This window comes from Mesitornis unicolor, unplaced genomic scaffold (assembly GCF_000695765.1).
Source record: "Mesitornis unicolor isolate BGI_N332 unplaced genomic scaffold, ASM69576v1 scaffold4640, whole genome shotgun sequence".
Taxonomy (NCBI): Eukaryota; Metazoa; Chordata; class Aves; order Mesitornithiformes; family Mesitornithidae; genus Mesitornis; species Mesitornis unicolor.
The window spans coordinates 52,386-64,189 of record NW_010158830.1 but is presented as its reverse complement, the minus strand read 5'-3'; the positions used below and the strand labels follow the sequence as shown (position 1 = coordinate 64,189).

Below are 11,804 nucleotides of genomic sequence, written 5' to 3'. Positions count from 1 at the left end.
AAATGCAGGTATTTAATGAAATCACAACGTTGAGAGAAAAAGATTTACTCAGATCGAACAGGAAATACAAAAACTGATTTCCTTTCTCTCACTCCCAGAGCCACTCTATCCCAAATGAATGAGTGACAAGAAAAAAATATATTTGTAATGTTCAGTATTTTGTAGCTTTAAGAATTAATTCTACTTGTGCTGCAAAACAAGCACTGTTCATCCTCAATTCTTCAAACTAGAACTGATCACAAGCATGAAAAAGGAACACTGTACTTTGACATTAATGCTTCCTAAAATTTTGTCATGCAAAGTGTTCACTCAAGCCATTTTTAGACAACTTCGTTATAAAACAGGTTTTGCTTACCTCTTGGATTATCACCAATGATGTTCGTTTTGCCATTCCAGTACCATAGCAGCAAAGTTGCATCACGTGATCCTGAGAGAATGTAACAATTTCCTCCAATATAGGACTCAGAACGAGCAAGACAGGTTACAACATCCCAGTGTCCAAAAACTACTTGTATCATTTTACCTGAAACACATAAAATTCACTGTTTTAAAACTACACTTTTATTCTTTAAGGGGCAAATTGGATCATTATAAGGTATTTTAGATACACTTTCTTTATTTAAAAAAAAGTTCCAAGAAGAACTAGAGTGGAGAGTACTATTTTTTTCTTGATTTGGTGGAAACTTATTTAAAAATGCAGTACACCATACAGTCCATATAAACAAATATTTACAGTTCATAAATATTGTACTTTTTCAAAGGCAAACCATGCCAGAAGACTTTTTTTAATTCTGTATGTTTTATATCCATTTTAGAGACAAGAAACATGATGGGATTATCTTTTAAGGCAAGTTTAAGGTAAGATGTGAGAAATGGAATCAGAGGAAGCTACAGAACATTTAGGACCCAGATAACATTGATAATGTGAGAGCTGCCTAGAAAACGTAGCATATTCAGCTTCTGAGCATCTCCTTAAACAGAGAAAAGGAGATTTAGGTGGAAAATTATTCTTGTGCCCAGGTTTTTCCATCACTATTAATACACTTGCCAATTATTTCAACCAGCATCCTTCCCTTCTAAGAATTTCTGTAATGTTCAAAAAAACCTAAGACTACCAGAAAAAATCTGGAAACAACATTCTTATCTATTGCATATAGGACAAATGCGTGGACCCCTGATAGTGACATAACAAAGAAAGGAAAGCCTAGGCAGTTACAAATGTGTCATTCAAGTGTCTCTATAATCATAACTATGACTATTACCTTTTAACCTTAACTAAACAGGACAATATTTTTAGAAAAATGTACATTTGGATGCTCATGCATAGTGGATTTGCATATGGGAGAATAAACACATGTAAGGTAGATCTCTGCCAGACCACTCAGAGACTGGCTTCTACACAGCAAACATGTCACCTGCCCTGGTGGTTTCTGGATCTGCCAGCAGCATACATGAGCAGGCCCTGTCAATGTGGGTTTATGAAAAGCAGATCCCACTTGACCAATGTGATCTCCTATAACAAAATGACCTGATTAGTGGATGAGGGAAAGGCTGTCAAAAGTGACTTTAGTAAAGCCTTTGACACTGTTCCCCACAGCATTCTGCTGGAGAAACTGTCTGCCCATGGCATGGACAGACATACTCTTTGCTGGGTTAAATACTAGCTGGAGGGCTGGGCACAAAGTATTGTCATGAATGGAGTTAAATCCAGTGGGAGGCCAGCCACAAGCAGTGTTCCCCAGGGCTGTGTTGGGGCCACTCCTGTTTAACATCTTTACCAATGATCTGGATGAGGGGACTGAGTGTACTCTCAGTAAGTCGTGGGCAGGAGTGTTGATCTGCTCAAGGGTAGGAAAGCACTACAGAGAGGCCTGGATAGGCTGGATTGATGGCCTGTGATCAATTGTATGAGGTTCAACAAGGCCAAGTGTCAGGTCCTGCACTTGGGTCACAACAACTCCATGCAATGCCACAGGCTTGGGGATGAGTGGCTGGAAAGCTGCTTGGCAGAGAGGGATCTGGAGGTGTTGATTGACAGTCGGATGAATATGAGCCAGCAGTGTGCCCAGGTGGCAACAGCATCCTGTCCTGTATCAGAAATAGTGTGGCCAGCGGGAGCAGGGAAGTGATGAGAAACTGTCTGCCCATGGCATGGACAGACATACTCTTTGCTGGGTTAAATACTAGCTGGAGGGCTGGGCACAAAGTATTGTCATGAATGGAGTTAAATCCAGTGGGAGGCCAGCCACAAGCAGTGTTCCCCAGGGCTGTGTTGGGGCCACTCCTGTTTAACATCTTTACCAATGATCTGGATGAGGGGACTGAGTGTACTCTCAGTAAGTCGTGGGCAGGAGTGTTGATCTGCTCAAGGGTAGGAAAGCACTACAGAGAGGCCTGGATAGGCTGGATTGATGGCCTGTGATCAATTGTATGAGGTTCAACAAGGCCAAGTGTCAGGTCCTGCACTTGGGTCACAACAACTCCATGCAATGCCACAGGCTTGGGGATGAGTGGCTGGAAAGCTGCTTGGCAGAGAGGGATCTGGAGGTGTTGATTGACAGTCGGATGAATATGAGCCAGCAGTGTGCCCAGGTGGCAACAGCATCCTGTCCTGTATCAGAAATAGTGTGGCCAGCGGGAGCAGAGAAGTGATCGTGCTCCTGTACTCGGCACTGGTGAGGCTGCACCTCGAATACTGTTTAGTTTTGGACTTCTCACTACAAAAAGGATATCAAGATGCTGGAGCATGTCCAGAGAAGAGCAACGAAGCTGGTGAGGGGTCTGGAGCACAAGTCTTACAAGGAGCGGCTGAGGGACCTGGGGTTGTTTAGTTTGGAGGAGGCTGAGATGAGACATCACCCTCTGCAACTACCTGAAAGGAGGTTGTAGCAAGGTGGAGGTCAGCCTCTTCTCCCAAGTAAGAAATGATAAGATGAGAGGAAATGGTCTCAAGTTGCACCAGAGGAGGTTTAGATTGGATATCGGGAAAAATTCCTTCACTGAAAGGGTTATCAGGCATTGGAATAGGCTGCCCAGGGAAGTGGTGGAGTCACCATCAGTGGTGGTATTTAAAAGGTAGATGAGGTGTGTAGAGACATGGTTTAGTAGTCAGGTTATGGTTGGACTCGATGATCTTAAAGGTCTTTTCCAACCAAATGATTCTATGATACTTTGAAATGAGAATGTAAGCACTAAAATCCATCTCACTGGATATGTTGAAGCCTAGTAACAGCAGATTTTGTAGAGACAGGACAAAAGGCACACGCACACATTTCTTATGCAACTACTTGACCCATTCAGGTAACAAGGGACAGGCCAAATTCTGCATCTAATGACACAAGGAAGTGTGATGTGTAATACCATTAATGTGTGACTTCAGTCTCCTCAGCCCAAATGAACATGCATCCATTTGTGCTCTGGAGAAGGACAGAAGGGGAAAAGAATGATGGCTTTGAAACAATTAACAACCTAGGTCAAAAAGGAAATAGGAAATGCAAACTACCGTACTTGAAAAAAAAAATAGGTCTAAAAAGTGTTTAATAATAGTAACGTGACAAATAATAACACAAGTCAGTGTTGGGACTCAAATTAAGCACATCTTAATAAAATACTTTGGTGCATGAATTAGAAAAGATTAGCCAATCATATAATATGGCCAGTAGGACACATTTCATAGCTCTCTTAGGTATTCAATTACCTAAGGTGATTTACACTTTCAGAACACAAGTTTATGCTATAAACATCACTGAGTTATAGAGATCTCTTTTTGAAATATATTCTGTGTTTATAGGTTCTGTTCTAGAAAACAAACCTTTTCCAAGGCTATTTGGCAGTTGTTCGTGTAGTTGCACTGCCTTGTTAGTTTTGCTTTGTTACTCAGCAGCTAAAGTTCAATCATTTCTATCAAAACCATCAAAATAGGAAATAAGCTTTTGGTCTTTCATATTAGTAAAAAATTCCCCTCATTTATCTCCTAAGAGGTCCTCAACATTTTTGATTCCTTTAACATGAGTTTTTCTCTATACAGTAGTATCAAACATTACCATATGCACTCAGATATCCCTTTTCAACAGAACACATTTTCTAGTCAACGTTTTATTTGACAGCTGTGCTACAAATAATTAAAAGAAAAACAAGACTCAAATCTCTGCACTACTGAATCTAAAAAGCTGTCTAGAAATCATTCCCACTAGTGGAGGAAGGTTTTATTGTGCTTCTGCTATATTAGCTATGCTGAGAACCCATGATTTATGGTAGAAGTATTTCCTGTTAAAAAAAAACCAAAACTAAACCAAAATTTAATAAGAAAAAGTTTTCCTTTTTGTGTAAGTGCTAAAATATAATTGAATTCAACACTTGTGTTCACTTGCCACTATGCATTACTGATGACATTTTTCCCTTGTTCTGCCAATTTCATACTAAGTATTTCCCTATTATATTCTCATTTTAATTCGAAGCAAAATAAACTACATCTGAATTAACTTGATTTAAACTAGAGCTACAATTGCAATATTGACAAAAAGGAGAAACACAGAAGACACAAAACTTCTGCAACTCTTCTGACAACTGTATTTTGGTCTATATCATAATTAGCTATGGTAGTAACAAGATGCCTGGTGTATCTGACTTACAGAGGACGTAACTTAATGAGGTATTAGTCGTGAAGATTGATACAGGACAAAGCTGACAAAATCATACAGGTTCCTTCCATAAATGTAAAGTAAAAGATCCTTCCACATAAAAGAATTAGTTCTCTATTCATACTAATCAAGAATATACACTAAATATTTATTATTGCTAGCTAACTTTTCTGAATATCTCCTTTAAATTCACAGTTTCATGCAAGTTTATTTTCATCAATGAGAAAACTAAACTAAGAAGGGTTTAACAAGATGTCTACATAATGAATTGTAGGTAGTCAATATGAAGTAAATTGAACTTCTCCTTTATACTTGAGACTTTAAAATTGCAAAAATGTCAGATATGCTAAAATATGCTATGAGATCTAGTCTTAACAGATTTTCATTAAAGACCATATTGTTTTGTTGTATATTTTGGTTTGCCAAATGCAAAGAAGTCTATTAACTAATATATTTAAGAAACTATGACAAAAGTGTAGGATATTCCCTATGAATTAATAACCTACTGGAAAGCTTGATGGCACACACACACATTAACCACACTGGGTCATTAATCCCAAAGAAATACCTTGCAGTAAAGTTGCCATTCCCATTATAAGATAATGAAAGGGAAAAAATCATACCTATTTTTTGGGGTGCTCCATGGCTTTTAAATTCCTGTAGCTCTTAGACTGAATGATTCTTCTCTATTTAGCATGATACATGCATGACTTCAACGGTTCGGATACATGCCAGCTGACAGACTAATTTAACTGCTGCCCATTATATCGATCAGATTATGTTATATGAAAGAAATCAGTGGCTCCAAATCAATTTTTCTATTATAGCATAGCTTTCAAAGGCTTTCCTCAGTATTCTTTCACCAGATTTCAAGACTTCTGTACTTATTCTAGTCTTACTCAGTGCTTGCCTGTATTTCCTCAAAAAAAAAAAATTCTCTGGGGCTCAAAACCAACCAACATTAAATTCAAAAGAGCACTTTATGAACAATTAATTCTCCTGGCGTGTAAAGCTTCACAAAAACTCACTAGACCCATTTACTTGTGGAAACTACAGTGTAAGAACATGCATGTCGGTTATACAGATTATAAATGTTACATTTGCCATCATTCCACAAAAATGATGGCTTACAATACACAGTAGCAGTAGGTACAAAAAGATTTGAGAAATGTTATTAACAGGGAAATAAATACATACTCCACTCTCTCTCCCTCCCCTCCCACTGGCCCTTCTTTCTTTACTTTAAACAGTAGGTTGATCTTTTAGGCTATCCCATATTTTAAAAGGACATTACCTGAGTCAGTAGAATAAACTCGGAAACTCTTGTCCCAGAATCCACAGACCAAGATGTAACGATTATCAGAGGTGATGACAAAACACTGGGAATGTACCTGAATGCTTTGGTCTAAAAGGTCAGTGATTTGTCTTCTGTGCATACCTGTATTGCTGGCTGAACAGAAAGACACATAAGAAACTTTAGCATCCACATTCACAGAACAAATGCACATTTTAGAAACTTAGGTTCACAGCAGAATTATTCCTCAGCGCTGTTGTTTTTTTGTGGCAGGGACACAGTCTTTCTACTTTTACTATAAAATACTCATTACACTTCTGGTAACAATGCTAGTTCCTTGTAGTATATATTCTAAAACAGAAGAAATCCCTTCTTTAAGTCAAATGCAACTGACAAATACAAATGAAAGGTTACAGAAATGGACGATATATAAAAAAGTAATATGATTTCTTCCCCTCTTCTTCTAGTATAAAAATTAAAATTTAAACAAATTAAGAGAATCTAATTCTAAAACACATACATACATGCTACATAGTGGCTCAAATGCAGCAAACAATGGACTCATGATTTCAAAATGGTACATAAGCTGTATTTCATTGCAAGCATTGTAATTTTAAAAAAATAACTGCAGCAAACATTGCTACCATTTCACACTTTTCTGAGCATTGCACAAAAATTCATCAGCTTATCTCTGCACTCTCCTTTAGAGTTGAGAGAAAATATTTACCCTACTTGGATTACTTGCTGTTTTATTTCCCTAAATAATCTTGCATTGTGAATCCACAGAATGGACAGGAATCAATTAATGAACACATTTTCATATTCTATTTTGTCCTTACTAATTGATGAATGTGCATATATGTGTGGGTCCCTACAGATACATGTCATGAAAATCCTACACTGTAGAAAGAACTTTTAAAGTGCTTTATTCCCGAGGGACTCTGACTCCCACCTCAGGTGAGTAACTTTTCCTGGGCCTGAGTTTGTCTGCCAACTGCTCGGAGCACCATTACTTCCATTCCAGGTGGTCCCCTGGACCTGTCTCTGTCCTGGTCCTGTACTCTTCTCTACTCCTTGTTCTTTAATTTATTTCCTTTCTCACAAGCCAGCTATTCCCTAAGCCTTGGGCTTGTTCCATTTACTCTATATCAAATCCTTTATTTATTTATGCTTTCACTACATTTACAATGTTGATACTGTCTTGTCCATATGGGTCACAGATAACTGAGCAAGGTATTGCCACTTGCTCTGCCAGTAGCACATAATGGGGCCTTGATCACTGCTAGGACCACTTAAAGAGTAACAACAATGTGTTATAAAAGTACTGTGAAGCATTCTGTGTGACAAAATAATAGCATATCAACCCCCAAAAACATGCAGATCAACACATTCAGTGTGGCCAAGACCATCAGAAAACATCACCTCAGAAAGAGGTCTAGGATCTACGTCACACCAGACATTACTGTTTCACATCTTCCTGTGCAACTGGAAAATAAGGACAGCAGGAATCCCTCCTTATGACTAAGACAGCAACAAGATTCCTGCTATAACCATAAAAGTGTAATTCTGTGGTCCTCTTAGGTGCCATTTCTAGGTAAATGTGTCTAGCCACAATTAAAAAACTTTAATATTATCTACATGATTACTTGCTTGTACCCAGTGATGCTACTTAACAGCGACAAAGACACCTTTAAACCTTTTAAACTATGTCCAGTGTAATCACAAGGCTGATTCAAGTTCTATTGTATGAAGAGAATATCACGCCATTTTCCAGAACTGTGAACATTAATTTTGAAGGTGTTCATACCAAACAAAAGTCAAAGTACTTTGTAAATTAAAGGCAAGCCTTAAAATTTAATTATAATTCAAAAACTATGAAAAAATCCAAATGAAAATAAAAATTCTGTTGCCTTCTTAATGTTCTTCACATTATTTAGAAAAATCATCAGACAGGCCTAATGTGATTTGGGCTTTTTGCTGAGCTATTTATTTAAATTTTTAAGATCTAGATAGCAGGTTTTAAACTACAATATACATTTCCTACTCTGATCATTTCTTTGATAAAGTCAAAGAAGGGATAGTTACAGCACATGTCCTCCTCATTATTAATTATAAGTACTGCGTTATTCAGATGGGAATTGATTTTAAAAACTTTGGAAAAACATTTTATCAGCTCTATAAAATGGTTTAATATGCCCACACTGTTCCTGATTTAATTATCATCAAGCTTACCTAGCAAAATGGCTACACAGTAACAGTCTGTATCTACAGACCAATAAAATGCAGTCCCTACTGTGATATGCATATTAGTTTTGAAATTCACTCTCACTGGCCGACAGTTCTGTCATTCCAACCTAGCTAGACAAGTTCATTTTTCCTCTAATTTTTCCATGCTTTTATAATTAGCCACTTCACTTCTTTTTCACTTAAACCACCATCCTGAAATGCACAGTTTTAAAAACAGAGCTAAGTTTGAACTGTAAAAGCATGGGGGGGGGAGAAAATCCTGTCTTTGCTCCTGTGAACTGCCCTACAACTATTGTGTATTTTGGGGTTAGGTAGTTTGAGTTGTTTTTTTTTTATCACATTTAAGGTTCCGTTTCCCATGTTAGAGGCTCCTGAATCATAGTCCGAGTACGCACTCCCCAAAGTTGGGTCTGTAATGAAAGAACTGACCAAATGCTAAGCATGCTAATAGAAAAATCAGCTCTGTATAAAGTAATAAACCTCCACAATAAAAAGTCATGAACTGGATCTATTACACTGAGTCATTAAATAGAAGAGAGATATTCCTCCACCCCTTTTTAATAAAAGAAAAACATACACAAATTTAACTAGTGGTGCTGATCAAAAGATGCAATACCCTTGAAAAATGAATACTAATATCTCAATATTAAAACAGAGTGGGCAATATATTTCAACTTTGAAACCGCTTTGCAATTACACATTAATCCCTCCAGCCTGAACAGCAGGTCTATGAAGAAAGGATTGATCTCCTTTAATGATGAAACCCTGGCACCATGGTTTTATTTTTCACAACACGGTGCAGTTAAGAACCCCACTGTTATTATGAAAATTTCCTCAGCAAAGGAGCTCCATCACATTACCAGCGCACCAATTCATCATAACGTGCCTCGCTCCTGCTCATCAACAAGTCTGAGTGATGAAAAGATCCAATATTATCCTGACAGTACTTCATGCACATTCTCAATCACACATTATTACAGCATCCATATTAATTTTCACTGACACGCGTCCTAGGCCTGTTCAAATTAGGCAAACCAACGAGGGGGAGTTGATGAAATACCAGCATAGCCACAGCTCATTGCATTCCAATTTGCATGCAAATGGTTTATCAGGAAAATTCCATTCCCAGCAACCAGCAAGTGAAAAACAACCGTAATCTACACTTCAGGGCCACCATACAGAGCTTAATGAATCGCAAAGAGAGAAAGAAGTGACAGACCTATGAGAGGATCGATTTCCACTGGCAGCTGGTAAGGCTGGTCTTGTACAGCACCTTGATGAGCTGGAATTCAGGAAAGAAGATTTTTAAACTCTGCATTTTTTAATACATAAAGTCACATACATTTTATAAATCAAAGCTATGTCCATTTTTTTTAGCTATCCAAGACTCTTCTGCATCAACTTAATGTAAAAAAAAATAATTCAGGTTCTTTTGCAGGCTGCTTATTAAACATTTATTTTTGATTAGTGCTATTCTGAATGTATGCCATCAGCAGCAGCTCCGGTCCTGAGCCATAAGCTCTAACAGATGCTTTACTGGCAACCTCTCCTGTCGCAACAAAACAAAATTAAGTGGTAAAGATCACTGAAAACAAAATGTGACAACCATCTGCTGACTGTAGCAAATACTATTTTCCTCTTTACTTTTTAAAGCACTGCTTTGAACAAGCGAAGCACAAAGGACATTTTTTTTAAAAAGTCAGTTTATGATGCAGACAAGGAAATCTCATCCAGTATTTGTGGATTCATCCGTCACTAAAAACCATTTCTTTGCAAGTTTGCATAGAAGTTAATAAATAATTATGCAGACCTACATTTCATCTGAGCACCTGGCATACCAATAAAATGTTTACCTCCTGAATTTTCCTTCAGTGTTAAAAAAAGCTTTTTTTTTTCATGGCGCCACTAAAAACAAACAAGCAACCACCCCCACGGAAAAAAAAATAGACCACAGGACATTCTTGGAAGTGGAACAAAAAATAATGGCTGAATACTTACACCTATGATTTTTCTATTTACTGTCCATAGCTTAATACAAAAATTAGTATCAATAGAAGCATTTCATAAGTAATTGGGAAGTCAAAGTTCTGCTGCAACAAAACACTAACACACGACAAAACATGGAAACCACATGACAAAAGAGAGGCACCCTGTTGGGTACCAGTGCCATTAGATGTCAGCAAAGCCACCAAACTCATATATAAAAGCAGAAATGAGATTTTTAATTACCCATCAGTGACAACTGGTCACTTGGCAACTTAACTTTTTTATCATGATGCCTCATTAGTAAAGACAATGCTAATCCCACAGCAGAAGATATGGAGTAATAATGATACCTGCCCACTAACCCTAGCAAATCCCTTTTTGGTATAAAATTTAAAGGTAACAATAGCAAAGGCTAGTCTCCGGAGTCCATATCCAGATACTTTAAGCATAATACTCCATTAACAGCCTGCAGCTATGATCAGCATGCTCTCAAAGACGTGGGGTGAGGTGGGTTTTTGATGGGTTTTAGTTTTGGTTGAGTTTTGTTTATCTTGAATTGCAGATTTTCTTGAGCTCCTTGTAAAAGCAGAACAAGTGTAAAATGCCTCTAAATGGAAAAATAAGCACAGTTTACTGGTCTCCATCGGTGAGAGAAAACCCAAAATCTGAAGGTTTTGTTCGACTCCTAACAGTTGATTACTACACTCAACAATGGGCTGTTTGCTCACAGATCATCAACCAGCAGACTTATGAGGAAATCAAAATCAACTCCTACCACTTTAGAACCTCCTCCTTACTCATGACTGTTGTATGTCCACAAAGGCTATTTTTCAGAAGCCTTGAATACTCTATGTCCAAGGTCACACATCCGAGGTATGAGAGGATATTGCCACCCTCCTTTCAAACAAATGTCAAGAGCTCTGTAAATAATTCTTGCTCACAACTTGCTATCTAGAGAAGCCTCCCTTCCCCCGTCCTTCCCACCTCTCCTTATATATAAGCATTTCTATCTGCACAATGTTGAGAGGTAATTTGTAAGAATTAGGAAAAAGTGTGGGAGTCATTTGATTTTTTTTCAAAATGCAATCAAGAACCATGGGTCCAGATTTCTTTGCAGGAATTTCAGTGATCTGAGTATTACTCTGGTGCAGATATCTTCTATTTAAGCTATTTGAGTAGAATCACTTTTTTCCCCTTTCTTGAAAAGCCTTTGACCAGATTTCAGTGCACAGCAATGAAATAAACTACCTTTCAGGGCTTGGGCCTGAGACTGTCACAGTCAGGGAAAGGAGGATGAGTGCCTTTGGTATTAGAGAACATTAGAATTGAAAACAGAATTACTATATTCTCAAGTCCAACACATTTTTAAAAGATAATTAATTTGATTAGTTGCTATGCAAATAGCTATGTTGTTTTCCTTTCATACTGATAAATACATAAGCACCTAATAATTTTGGGATGCAGACCTTCCATATATTTTATCTTCCAATTCTCATTGAGCAGTTAAATATCAGAACATGGTGTTCATAGTCAGCAAGAAAAAGATAGCAGAAAAGATTTCAAGCAAGTTCTACATGCTTTAAAACTTGTCTTTGTCATGACTTGGTTCGGGCTTCGACCTGACTAAAAAAGAAATT

General features: G+C 37.6%; 1 protein-coding gene across 1 annotated transcript in view; it reads right to left on the bottom strand.

Moving 5' to 3' along the window:
• Positions 1–320: 320 nt before the first annotated feature.
• Positions 321–11,804, bottom strand: part of LOC104540756 (lipopolysaccharide-responsive and beige-like anchor protein) — a 37,187-nt gene continuing 25,703 nt past the window's right edge. The window contains exons 5-7 of the mRNA XM_010184636.1: positions 9,401–9,463; positions 5,935–6,090; positions 321–523 (exon numbers count right to left, since the gene is read on the bottom strand). Of these exons, the coding sequence (XP_010182938.1) occupies positions 321–523; positions 5,935–6,090; positions 9,401–9,463 (422 nt within the window). The remainder of the gene's footprint in view (positions 524–5,934; positions 6,091–9,400; positions 9,464–11,804) is intronic.